At 36.1% G+C, this 14,817-nt stretch overlaps 1 protein-coding gene across 1 annotated transcript in view; it reads right to left on the minus strand.

Annotated features, from left to right (window-relative positions):
- Positions 1-260: 260 nt before the first annotated feature.
- The window catches only part of MS3_00009760 (uncharacterized protein), a 34,206-nt gene continuing 19,649 nt past the window's right edge, over positions 261-14,817 (minus strand). The window contains exon 2 of the mRNA XM_051218160.1: positions 261-8,405. Coding sequence (XP_051064605.1) covers positions 8,287-8,405 — 119 coding nt within the window. The 3' untranslated portion in view covers positions 261-8,286. The remainder of the gene's footprint in view (positions 8,406-14,817) is intronic.

Consider the following 14,817-nt stretch of genomic DNA (forward strand, 5'->3'; position numbering starts at 1 on the left):
GAAATGACACAGTTTTATGAACTTTGATTTTAACACTTAAAAAAATTAAATTCACGCTCAAAAGAGAGAAACAAATAGTTTTTCAATATCGTTATCCATTATCAGTGGGTCCATAAAAGCTTTAATCGTTCATAATTAAAAGATCTTTTACCAAAACTGTCATTTCTTAGTGCTTATGTGGTTTAGCGACCTAAACGTATTCAAAAATGTTCCAAGATCTATGTTACCTATGAATGACTAACTAAACTTCTAGGCCTGCAGAGAAATTCCTGTGGTTATATATATAGTTACAACCTACTCTATCCAACGAATCGTTGTCGTACAGAACTGATCAGTAACACTTACAAACTTGACAAAACAAGATAAAAAATAAAATTTTTGTTGTTATATCCAAATGAGTAGAAAAATTGTATTTCTGACGTTTCGTGACTTAATGTAAGCCACTTCTACAGAGTAAATAAACAACCGAATTAAATTAACACAAGTTTGAAATAGTACAAAAGGAACAATGCAAAACATTTTTAGTACAATGAAAATCACCATAGGTTTGCATATGTCAATGTCAAGATATTCTTGGTCAAGATGAATTTGTATGACCTGTCACTGTATTAAATTGTGAGTCAGAATGTGGGTATGAAAAATGTATGCATTTGTAATATAAAGTAGTGAGGTTGAGATTAGGTATGTGTGTGTACAAGTCGCCTCAATCCTAGAACCAGTACTCGAAAAATGTCCAGACAAACAATCGCATATATTATGTTAAGAAACATAATACATATTGACAAAACAAATATCCGTTCCACCTAATGTTTCCAAAGAAGAATGGAAAGCTTTACACTCATTGCAGAAAGATAGAACGATTGTCATTACCTAGGCTGACAAAGGGAATACAACAGCGGTCTTCAGCAAGAGTGACTATGAAGGAAACGTCCTTTAACATCTATCGACGGGACCAAATTTGAAGATCTATTCAAAGAATCTTCAAGTGGTTAAAACTAAAGTTAAATCAGAGACAAGTGAATTCTGAAAGAACTAAAGCAATTTATTGGCGTTTCCCTATAGTTTACTTTATACTCTAAATCCAACACCATATCAAGATTCTATGAGCCACCAAATATCACAAGCTTGACATTCCTTTAAAACCCATAGTGGACTTCACGAATACCTCGGCATTTAACAATTAGACCACTGAGCCGGCTAGAATCCAACGGTGTTAATGTCTAACTTCAACCAATCCACGAAGTTGTACCACCATACACCATTGTCTTCAATGAGTTCGCCGAAAATAGAACTCTTCGCTGAACTAACCTTTCTTATTTATTTTAAAATGAGTTCAAACTTCATCTTATTGTAAAAAAGACACGATTTTGACTCATGATATTATAATCGCTTAATTAAAGAAAAGAAAGTTCTAAATCCACTTCTTCACAAAGGTCGTTGAAGATTAAGTGCTGATTCTTATTGAATGTAATTCATTTTTTTTAAAGAAAATGTGGACTCATTGACTTAAATGTAGCTGAAGAGAAGGAAGAGGAATACTTTGAGTTCGATTTGTTGTGACATCTGCCACGTGACTTCCGAAGGAACTCAGCTTTCATCATGAGGCGTCTTCTAAATGAAAACCTTCTGACTCCCGCGGCAGAGTTTAAAAGATTTGAATGATGTTTTTCCAGTTAGCGTATTTTAGCGAGTTAGTTTTCTACGGGATGGGGTCGCTAACCCCATACCCAACCCTCCTCCTTCATCCGGGCTTGGGACCGGCAGTAGCCTCACATAAATAACAGAAATTAACATGAATTTTAAAGTATCCTTATCTGTACATGGAATAGGATATCTCATATAGACATTCGGTGAAAATTATTTCCAATTTTCTGTTCAATTATTCTATGTGATGTATGAAAAACACAAAACATTTTATGGCAGGTCGTCTATTTCCACCTTCATATTATGATTAGAAGTTACTGATTTCTTTCATTGTTTTATGATAGAATATAAAGGCTTTAGTGGATTTGATCCATCCGACGAAATAAATGATCACGTTCCTTATGGCAGTAGGTCCACAGATTCTTCAGAATAAAACTAGTGAAAACAATTTTAAATCGGTCGACATTTGTTGATGTATAATATAGTGAAGTTGAAACGTGCTACAACTGATGGCAGTGAAGACCGTGTGTGACCATTATTGAGATGCGTAAGTTGTTTCACAATAGTTCGATTATCGTTTCATAACAGTGAAGTGCCTCCTGAATGCCCTGGTACGGCCGAGAGTGGGGAGAGTTCGCTCTCCCTCTCGAAATACTCTCACACGGCCACGCGTATACAGCCTCTGCCAGGGAAGTCCTAATCATTGCCTTCTCGTGGCGGGGGTGTTGCTTACGAAAATGAGAGGACAAAAAGCGAATGTCCGGCGCTTTAACCGGATCACAAATCTATGGTGCACAAGGGCTCCAGTATCCTGCGGGAACAAATGGCGGATGAACCAATCGTTGGTCACCGGCTACTATGGGACTGCATCTCCTTACGATGCTCCACTGCCTTGTGGGTTAGACCTTTAGGTCAAAGGCTCGGGGAGTGGCCCCCTAAGATAACCACCAGCTTCGGTTCGGGTACCCGGGCAGTATCACAGCCCACACACAAATTGATGTACTCTTTATGCCTATGGAAATTACATTTCTCGCTTTGAAAAACAAACAATTGATTCAGATTATTATCATTACAATTATTGTCATTATTAATACTATCATTATTATTACTACTATTGTTGTCATTATTATTATTATTAATATTATTATTATTTTCCACATTATTCACCCTCTTTTATACTTATACAGCGGCTCGTCTTTGGTGGAAATTCGACTGTATCTAAACGTTCTCGAGTCACTGTCCGGTTGAAAATTGTATGTTACCACCGAATACGAGGACTGAAGCAGTTTTTCTGAAACCACGTGCGCCATTCAAACTGGCTGCCTTCAACGTTTGCACATTTATGCAGGTCGGACAACAGATAGGGCTGGTTATGTCTTTGAAAAGTCTTAATATTGATGTTTGTTGTCTATCCGAGACCCGTATTCAAGACTCTGGCGAAGTACTACAAATTCGATCTCCATCTGTCACTTCGAAAAGCTTTTTTTACGTGCGCTTATCCGGGGACCCTGTGGCATCTTCGTCTGGTCTTGCTGGCGTTGGTGTCGCACTAAGCGCTAGAGCTGAGGCAGCACTAGTCGATTGGATCCCCATTAACAGTCGGTTATGTGCTGTTGGATTAGAAAGTTCCATCAAAGTGAGAAGAAATCGGCGTGAGAAAAGATGTCTTTTCGTCATCTCCACCTATGCCCCGACAGATTGCAGCCCGGATGCAATCAAGGATGAGTTTTACCACCAGTTATCTGTTCTTCTCCAGAAAGTGCGTTCGACAGATATTGTAGTACTAGCCGGAGACTTGAATGCTCAGGTCGGGCGTCTAGGCACAGAAGAGAGTCGTTTAGGTGGCCGATGGGGACTCGTTGGTCGCAGGTCAGATAACGGAGACCGTCTACTGCAACTTTGCACAGACCACAACCTGTTTCTGGCTAGCGCTAACTTTCGGCACAGTCATCGCCGATGTGCCACCTGGCGTCATGAAAAAGGAAGAAAGCACTGGTTTGCAGTATAAAGTATACATTATAATGATGATATTGGAGCGAAATTCACGGAGTAGCTTTACGATAGGGAGTTAAGACATTTTCTACAAAGCTGATTTTCAGATGCAAGACGATCTTAATTATAAGCCGTAATACATTTATAAACAGACGTTTCACATTTCGTAATCAGAGCAATTTTGACGTTTGATTTTGAGCAAATTAACCAATCTCTGTCATCTTAAAGAATGGTATGAAATGTGTAGCTTAATGGCGACGGGTGCGATGCATATTCACTTGCATTGTAGAGCAAGTGAGAACATAAATACTTATGATTTGAATGAAAACTGAGTAGCGTGGTATCATATTATGGAAAACGGTTAAGAGTGTGTGATTGAACATCTGTGGAAATTTCATACACATAGTTCCCTTTATCATTTTGAAAAGAACAAGAACAAATGTTCAAGTAGAATAGCATGAATTCATATTTATTTCGTTGGTTCTCGTCAGCTGCTTACAACCTGTGTTATTTAAAATCATAATTACATAATGTGTTTAAATTACTTATGTCAAAGAGTTCAGTTGGAAGTTATATTGTAAACATAGTAGTATAGTATAGCAAGGGTGTAAATAAATGTAATAGACTGAATATTGTAAATATATACCTTATGTGATGAAGGAACATTGTGACAACAGTTCAAACGGTTAGAAACAAGTAAACCTTGATAGGAATAAAATGAGTAGATTTCAGTTGACAAAATAAGACAGTCTGAATAAAACTCAATGGTGTGATAAATGAAAAAAGAGTTCAAAGCAAAGAAGAAATATTAAGATATAACAAAGGAATATTGATCAACAAGGCAAGGAAAGAATAATAACCATCTTTTGAACATATAAATCAGGCCTTTGGAGCCTGATAGCAACTACTTCAGCAAACTTCAGAAGACTGGAGTTTGGCTGCTTACTAATCACCTTGAATGATTGTAGGGTATCGACCTGATGTCCTGTATCAAGAAGATGTTTGGTGATTGCAATATTTATAGTATTTCTTTCTCTTGTTCTGAGCCTTTTTGGAACATGTTTAAAAAATCTGATATATGCCCTGCTTTCTGTTCGGCCAGTGTAGCTGCTTTGGCAGGTACACGTAAATTCATAAATGCAATTGGCGGTAACATGAAAAGGATGCTTATCAACCATTGATTGAGTTACTGAGCATGTTGTTTTATACAGAATTTGAAGTTTGGCCGCCGGAAATGATGCATTCAGAAACCTGTTGCATTATTATTGTGGATGTCGATTGTGGGTAAACATGTCATGTATGCAGTACAGTTTCAAAACTAACAAAGAATATTTGGAATGGAACTATCAAACAGAAAAGTAACGTAAATGTCAAGTATCTGCACGATAAATACAAAAGTGAACAAATTGGAAATAGTCATTTGTTATATTTGACTTACCACATAGGGAGGGGTTGTTTTATTGGTAGTTAACTAAACCATTTGTCATATCACCTGTACACACAGAGATCAAACTTAAAATGATTAGTAGTGATCATAATATCACATCACCAATGCTAAATGTTTTGAAATGATGGGTTGGGCTAAACAGAGCACAGCCACATTTCCAGCATTTAATTAAACTTGCATCACCCAGTTGTCAAACACACACTAATCATTCTACATTTCGTATATAGCAGAACTTTTGATTGTTTCTGAGTAATTTATTCGTTTGTATGCTTGTCTATTTTTAAGTCGGCGTATGTTGCTACATGCTCATCAATTTTAGTTGTTGTCACAATTACTCAACTTGTTCTCCGTCTTACTAAATAACTGGAGCATCACTCGTTTTCAAATACAATTTACACGTTTGACATCGTATCTAACTGAATTGGTTCACGAAATATAAACATCCGGAAAATTCGTATTCAATGTTCTAAATGCGTATTGTTACCAATACGTTTTGACGATCAAGTTTAAACAATATGAGTAGAATATATTCCCGTTTATTTCATAATGGATTTCATCAAACTAGTACAAAATGGCATGATTTTCGATTGTTTCGTCAGAACTATATTAAATATTGGCCACAAAACATTATTCTGGTTTAGTTTATTGTTCGCTATTCATAATCGTGTGGAGACAAAACATTCATTATATCCATTGTCATCAGTGTTACGTCCAGGTTTTTGCTCGTTCCCGTTATTGAAGTACAGTATATCGATCTATTTGCAACTTACGAACCAAAATCAATCATAGAACAAAACTCCAATTTGGTACCAAAGTTTATTCGCAATTCACAAATAGTCGACCCAAATGTCGTCCTGACAACAATACTAATAAAGATTACAAAACAAACCATCAATTTTGTAGGTTCCCGGAGTAAAAACTCCCAATTACCAAACCAAAGACAAACAGAAACCAAAATGTCCGAAAATAATGTTATAAACAAACAAGTTCAGAAGTTAAGTAAAATGAATACATCCAAAAACACAGTGCAATTAATCATATACAATAAAAAAGTTTTAATCAGTCAAATGTCTTCAGTTCTCCCGTAACAAACAGCAAGACAGTTTTTATGAACTTTTATGTTTTATTTATCGGCTTGTAGTAGTATTTATTATTATTTAGGTTGTTTCATAGCTCTTATGCACCAACGTTTATACTTCTATCTTAGTTTTATGAAAACATGGCTAATGTAAACAAACTAGGTGTCATGTCAGTCATAAGGTCTGCTGCTTCCAGTATTTTCATACATCATGGTGTTCGTTTTTACTCACTATTTTAGTAAATACGATTTTCAATATACAAATATCTCTTCATTCATTGTAGTATGTTTGTAGTTGTATGAAGTGAATAAATATATCTTGTCATGAAAGGGTTTGGGGGTGATGGTCATCAAAAATAATATATATGACTAGTTCAAGTGAGAGCATTTACAGTATGTGAAGTATCGCAAATATAGTAGACCATCTAGAGTAATGGTGAAACTCCATGTTTATAATGAAATGAAAATTGCAGTCTGTACCTTGGTGAATGTCTTTCTTTAAGCTCATGGAGTTTCAAACCACCATCTGCAATCACCCGGCAGTAGGCCGCGGCTCACTTCAACCCCAAGATCCTGCAGCTGAACTGCAAATACAGGCAATGGGTGCCGTCGAACGATCTAGACCTTGCAGATGATCTGGCTCTCCTATCGCACACGCATCAACAAATGCAGAAGAAGACGACTAGTGTAGCAGCAGCCTAAGCAGCTGTGTATCCTAGTATACACAAAGGTAAACGCAAGACTCTCCGTTACAACACATCATGAACCAACCAAATCATACATAACAGAGAATTCTTCGGAGGATATAAAAACCTTTAAATATCTGAACAACATCATTTATGAACACAGTGGATCTGATGCAGATGTAAAAGCGCGGATCGGTGAAGCAAGAGCAGTGCATCCGCAGTTGAAAAACATTTGGAAGTCTAAACAACTGTCCACAAACGCCAAAGTTAGAATTTTCAATGCGAATGTCGAAACAGTTCTGCTATATGAGGCGGAAACCAGGAGAACTACGGAAGCCATCATTCGGAAGATACAAGTGCTTAATAAAAGTTGTCTACGCAAAATACTTCGGATCCGTTGACCCGACATTATCAGCAACAACCTACTGTGGGAGAGAATAAACCAGATCTCAGTGGAAGAAGAAATAAGGAAAAGCTCTGAGAGTGGATAGGACACACATTCAAGAATGTGTCATCTGGTGTCGAATCGAGGTTGACTATGAGCACCACTACAAAGTAACGAGTATCAAACAAATCAGAAGGCGATGATAGCGCGTAACCAAGTTTATTTCGTTGGCGATCTCGTGGTGTTGGACGAATACCGAGACCATGCCAAAAGGAGTACAAGTGGAATCAGCAGTCTAGAGTACGAACATACGAGGTCACGACCCGCAGAAAAGTAATGATGATACATACTTTAACATACATATGCGCCACACAGATCTCATTTGATATGTTTGAGGGCTGTGATACTGTCTGGGTGCCCAAACCGAAGCAGGTGGTTTTCTTAGGAGGCCACACCTGGAACCTTCGACCTGAAGGTCTCACCCACGAGGCAGTGGAGCGTCGTAAAGAGATGCAGTTCCATGGTAGCCGGTGACCAACGATTGATTCCTAATCCATTTGTTCCTTCAGGATACTGGAGCCCATGTGCACCATTTGTTTTGAATGAGGGTTTTCGAACTCCCGAAGGTGGACTCTGCATGTCCATCAACCCGGTGAAAGCGCCAAGCATTAACTTTTCATCTTCTCAATTTCGTAAACAACACGCGTGGTGCGAGATGGCAGTGAATAGGACTTCCTTGTCAGAGGATATATACGTGTGTAAATAAGAGAGCATTTGGGTAGGGAGAGCGAACTCTCTCCACTCTCGGGCGTACCAGAGCATTTAGCGGCTGATACATACTACTTATATCTACGGATATCAGTAGTACATATGACAATATTATTTTGAAAGACAATGGAACTTTTATGATCATACCGATTTAGAACAAAGAATATAATCTGTTCAACATAGATTTTCACAAGACAACATGAACATATTGAATAATGTAATGGCTAATGAACATTTCTCAATTCAGGATACACTTTATTGAGTAATTATCAAAATAAACTATTGACTACTTACTTGAATATTGACGAAATAATGCACATCGAATATAACAGAACACATTGAGTATAACTGAGATGAACACTATAATAATTGCATCAATATTTATTACTTCACGTGTTAAAGCGGCTAGAAATAACAAAAACAAAAGACGAATTTACATTCGACTAAAGCTCCAGTAATTTTAAAAAGAAATATATAAAAGTTCTAGAGGTTAAACGTTCTCACATGAGACCGATAGGTCCTGGGTTCGAATCTCACGAGGTGGAATCGTGGATGCGCGTTCACACTGAGTAGTCTTACAATAGGACGAAACGGCTGTCCATTGCTTCCAGGTTTTCCATGATGCTCTAGCTTCAATTGACTCATGATCTCAACCACTGAAATATGTGTATTGGTACTGTGGTAATCAATAAACATGAGTCATACAAAAAGTACTTGCTCCAGGTATACTTCCAAGGAATTTAAATAAAGTCGGCTATTTCAACTGGAATATTTACAAACATATCATTGCTAAACTTCAGAGAATGGACGATTGTGAAAAGTAGTCTTGTATTTATGTTAAATGGTTGGACCAAACTAGAAAAAAGATTTGAATACAGATTTCACGCTAGATGTATCCAGGATGTTTCTGTTAAAATTTGTCGCCCGATGCCCCTACAAATATATGACGTAATAATACTGCCAATTAGAGAACAATGATACATCGACCAGACCAATGACACATAAAACCCGTACTAGCGGTTAAGAGTTCTTACCTGTCCTGGATGTTGAGTCCAGAACACCAATCTCAGCTTTTGAGATATGAGTCATGTATTTCAAACATACTGCGTTTATATACCAACCACACAGACCACATCATACCATAAAATGGAAAATAACATTTGTACAAGATTTGGCCAAATGTGGCTGTGAATGTGGGAGATAATAATTGATAGGAAGGGCATAAATCAAGAATGGTAAATCATATAATGACAGTTCATAGGTCAAAATCAAGCTCATAATAACAGGGAGATGAATATGTATAGTTTAGTTATTGAAGATTATTACATAAATAGATTTCAACAGTTACCTTTCATTATTCTCATAGGGATATAACAGTTTCAGAAGTCTTTTTGATGTGCTTCACTGTCAACCACTAGTTCCAGTCGATTAAACTTATCCGTGGAAATAATATTATGGGATTTATTCAAAGGATTCGTATTACAACATAGATGGATTATCAGTATAGGTTTGTGGAGATTGCTGAGTTCTTATTGAGATCATGAATCGATCAAAGTTAAAACACCATTAAAAACCTTCAGCCACTGGATAATCATTTTATTCTAGTATGAAACCACTCATCAGTGTGCAGTCACTATCCTAAATATGGGAATCGGACCCAGAATCTCCAGTCTTACGCGAACACTTTACGCCTAGATCACTGATCCGGCAACCATTGGCATTAATGTCAGTACAGCAAAATATCATGGATTGATTGAAGTTAAACATTAGACTGTTGGATGCCGGACTGATGGTCTAGACATCAAGCGTTCGCGCTCGGAACCGACGGTCCTGGGTTCGAGTCCCTCAAGAAAGAGAGATGTGAATTTTTCACTTTTCTACTATCTACTATTCTTTCAACACATTTGGTGTGTTGACAAGAATGATAATGATTGGTTGTTGTCGAGTTTTGGCATGGAAATATATTTACGTTCTAATCAGGTGAATCATGATTTCTTGATTTGAGTTCTGTTGAACACGTGTAGAATATAGACATTGGGAAAGAATCTAGAGTAGATATTTTGTCTAAGATAAATTCACATTTCATTCGTGTAAAAACGTAGGAAACTTCAAGTGTTATCACCATTTCACTGAATGTGTGTTATTATCAAATCACTAAAATGCGATCAACGAGATCATATTCACAATTTCCATTATAATACAATCAATATTCATTGTTATCCATAGTAATACCCTATTCATCCTTATATTGATTGTAATTTGATTAGTTGAAGCTTCTCATTGGTTTTATTGTGTTGAATAGTCATTATGATCTTTATTGTTATTCATCATCAATAAGGTTAGTAACTAAGAAGAACATGAATTTATTTACTAACGAATAACCTAATTATTTGACTAAACAATAAAGTAAAACATAGTTCATTACTATTTTAGGGTAATAGTCATATGGTGAATGATGATGATCGGTGCCGAAAACAAACAAGTAGTTAAACAGTAAACATGAAAACATATTCACTTTTATTTAATTAGTATTGTTTAATAATTATATTACTTGTAAATAGAACTATACAATTAAAACTACTTATTAGTAGTATGATAAAATTAACGTATTTATATATTTCAACAGCTGACATGGCAGTAATTTCAACGGTTGAGATCATGAGCCAATTGAAGCTAGACCACCATGAAAACCTGGAAGCACTGGACGGTCGATTCGTCCTATTGTGAGAATCCTCAGCAGTGGAGTTCAACCGGGTCAGTTGTGAGGTAGTAACTCGCTGATGACAGTGGTGGATGTGTCGCTCAATTAGTTGAAGTTAAACATTAACACAGTTGGATGCCGGCCAGCTCAGTGGTCTAGTCAGTTAAGCGCCTGGTGCGAGACTGATAGCTCCTGAGTTCGAATCCCCCGAGGCGGGGCCGTGGATGCGCACTGCTGAGGAGTCTCACAATAGGACGAAACGACCGTCCAGTGCTTCTGGGTTTTCTATAGTGGTCTAGGTCCAATTGACTCATGATCTCACCAGTTGAAATTACTACAATCTCCACAAAACCCCTTCCGATAGTTATTATATATCGTCAGAAAGGGGTTTTATAGATATTTTAGTGATTTAATAGTTGAGTTCATGAATCGATTGATGTTGGATCACCACTGAAAATCTGAAAGCACTGGTTTCTTCATATTATAGGACATTTCAACAGTGTGCATCCACGATCCCGTTCGAAGGATTCAAACTCAGGACCTTAGGTCTGACGAGCGAACGCTTAACTTCTAGACCATTATTTTCACTGATATTTTTTATCAGGATGGTTTGTAAGTTGCAATTGATATTATGATATAAATCGTTAGCTATGAAAATACCATGAAATGGTTCTGCACTAGACTTAATAATGAATATCACTTGATTTGACTTTTTACAGACCATAAGTAAAAGTTTGATTAAAAGTTGGAGCTTTTAGAATCCAATTACTTGATTTATTTTGAGCTTCTGCTGACCATAATAAATTAATGGCGTTAATTAAACACTAACGTATGAGTTTAAATGGTTTAATTTGTTTTTAGCATGATTTTTTTTATATGGGATGGAGTTACCGACCCCACACCCAACCCTCCTCGTTTACCCTGACATGGAACCAGCAGTATGCTTAGAATGAACGTCAATATAATCCTACTGTATGGAGCTGAAACGTGGAGAACTTCTACAATCATCATCAATAAGGTACAAGAATTTATAAACAATTGTCTACGTAAGAAACTGAATGTCTGCTGGTCGAATACCATTAGTAAAAGCCTACTATGGAAGAGAATAAACCAGCTGAAGGGGAGATTAGGAAAAGACGATGGAAATGGGTAAGACATATAGTAGGAAATCATCAGACGGCATCACGAGGCAAGCACTATCTTGGACTCGTGAAAGGAAACGGAAAAGTGGAAGGCCAAAGAACACACTACTTCTGGAATTGGAAGCAGACATGTAAAAGATGAATAGTAACTAGAAACAAATGAAAATGATTTTAGAAGACAGAGCTGTATAAAGAATGCTAGTAAGTAGCCTATGCACTTTCACGAGGAATAACAGTCATAAATATGTTAATCAATAAAACAATTTCAGTAGACAATAAGAATGAAATAAAAGTAAAATATCACTAGTTAGTAACTAATTTAAATGAATAAATCAATACAACATCTTTTCCATTGTACTACTATAGAAGAAAAACAAAAAGCCCATTCAAATTTGTACCATTTTGTTGTTTACATATACTAACACTTAATCATCTCCTATTCATGTGTTTATAATGAAAAGATCTTCTTATTGTCTAAACTACTATACTACTTAGTTAGACTATTACTTATTAGAACAATCAAATATCAATATGGTCTATGTTTACCATAACTGAGTCATTTCTTATTACAAAAGAATACTATACCGTTAACAATTCCTTCTTTCCCCCTCCATTTTAAAATGTCTCCATGGTGCATGTATTCATGTATCAATGTATATGTATATCAATAAAAACATGTATTCATATACCGTTTATACAATATTCATTGAAGATTTCAATAAGCATTAGGAGTACATTCTTTATGGTATACATATATACATATATAGAATAAGGAGATATGTTTATGTATAGAAAGATATGATCTTATAAGTTAGTCATGAATTTCCACCTCCAGCCCCATCCCACCACTAACACCATCCCCCCCGGGAAAAATACCCAACATACATAGATAGATAACACATCGATGTAAAATGAATAATAATTTTCTTCAAATGAATAGTAATAGAAAACAATTGTATATTCTTTATGGTAGTTACACTGTTGACAAACTAAACAGGAAACTAGCAACCAAAAAATACGGGGGAAAACTGTGGGAAACCGAAAAAAATCAACTCACCAATCATAAGAGTAACTCATTCCATATCTAACCTTCCTAATTTAACTGAGCTCGAGATGAAGAATGCTACTGAGTGGCATATTTTACTTTATAAGGGGTAACAAGCGTAAGTAATTAAGTAAGTCAATGTGGAAGTAAGTAAGTAAGCAAGTAAGTGCGGAAGTAAGTAAGTAAGTAAGTAAGTACGTATAAGTTTATTTAAAATTTCAAGAAAAGTCATTCATCTATTGCTAATATGAGATGACAACTTTATTCATACAGATAAACACCTTCATGATGTTATGTATTCAGTTAAGTTCAATTTTAACTCATCATAATGAAAAAATCTGTTATTTAAATGGAATTATTTTGTGCTTTGACATTCTCTTAGTTGAATAGTTTAGATGTGAATGTTCAAGTGTCATTCCTAACAATGTAACCAACTTTTATTCTAAGTAATAATGAATTCCTTTTAAAGAAAATGATTCTGAACGGCCATTTCGTTTTGGAATGGGACTCATCAGCAGTAAGCATTCACTGACGGCGGCCTGCTTGAGCATCTGGGCTACCTGTTCCTGCCATCTGGATATTTCAACAAGTTATCTATCTTTGTTTGTTTTAATATATCATTATGTCTATTAATCGCACAACCTATACTGCTGCGTTTCTGAAAAATGTACAACCTTTCGTTATTAAAGTTACAAAACTCTCAAAAAGAGAGAATATGGTTGCTGGCAATGTACAACGAAAAGAATGTACATCATTCCCATGTTCATTTACTGGACTGATAACATCTAGCTGGCGACCACTCAGTATTTATCGCGAGGACCGACCAAGAAGAAAGAAACGCAAACTTGTTGAAATACTTTGTGCTGAGAATTCTATATTGTACCAATAATATAATATTGAATAAAGCTATTAATAATAATAAAAAAAAAAATAATAATAATCATACCAAACGTTGGCATCGGACACATCATCTTCAATCTTGAACGTCAATGCTTAAGCTCTAGACCACTGCGTAAGAATCCAATGTCCTTAATACACGGCGAAGATCAATGCATAATACTGTGCAACTATCTTCTAATTAGTGCCGCAAATCTTGAACATTTTCAATGATCATACTTCCAAAACTGTTGTACCTAATATTCAATTCATTTTTCCCTGAAAATTATTTTCTAGTCGATATGAATACTCGATGAAAACCGTTTTTTTCTTAAGCATTCATGAATTACAAACAAAACATGGCGTGAATTCAACAAATATCCAATTCATATCGGATAGAGACTGGTATCTACATCAGACAATTAATGAATGGTTGCGAAAAATCATGAATCGATTAAAATGAGACATGAGCACCTTTGCATGCCAGATCAGTGGTCTAGACGTTAAACAGTGGCGCTCGAAAGCGAAAGTTTTAGGTTCGAGTCCCGTCGGCGCAGGATCATGGATGTGCACTGCTGAAAAGTTCCATAGTAGGACGAAACGGTTGTTTAGTATCTTTTGGTTTTCAATATTGGTTAAGCTTAAATCGGTTCATGAATATTCAACTAGGAAAATGTTGTTTTTTCCTCATTTACAACTTGGTACAATGATTTAAATGTCATACATTTGCTGAAAATTAGTTAAGTCTCATAGAATCAATTATTTCACACGGATAAAGTAAAGAGAAATTATTAATTATGGTTAATACATGTAAATGTCGTGTATTTGAAAAAGGGAAGTTAAATGGTAAGAGAAACTAGGCAAAGATAGATAGTGGTTAACAGTAGAATCCAGGATATGCGTTTCTTCCTATATGAGACACGTCAACTAGATATACTTGTATCTCAGTGTTGATATTCACTCTGAGATTCCAACCTAATAAGGGAATAATCAATGACAGTTCTTAACATCGGTCGAAAGACTCAAGTAAACAATAACAAATGAAGGTAAGAG

Source organism: Schistosoma haematobium, chromosome 7 (genome assembly GCF_000699445.3).
Source record: "Schistosoma haematobium chromosome 7, whole genome shotgun sequence".
NCBI classification, from domain to species: domain Eukaryota; kingdom Metazoa; phylum Platyhelminthes; class Trematoda; order Strigeidida; family Schistosomatidae; genus Schistosoma; species Schistosoma haematobium.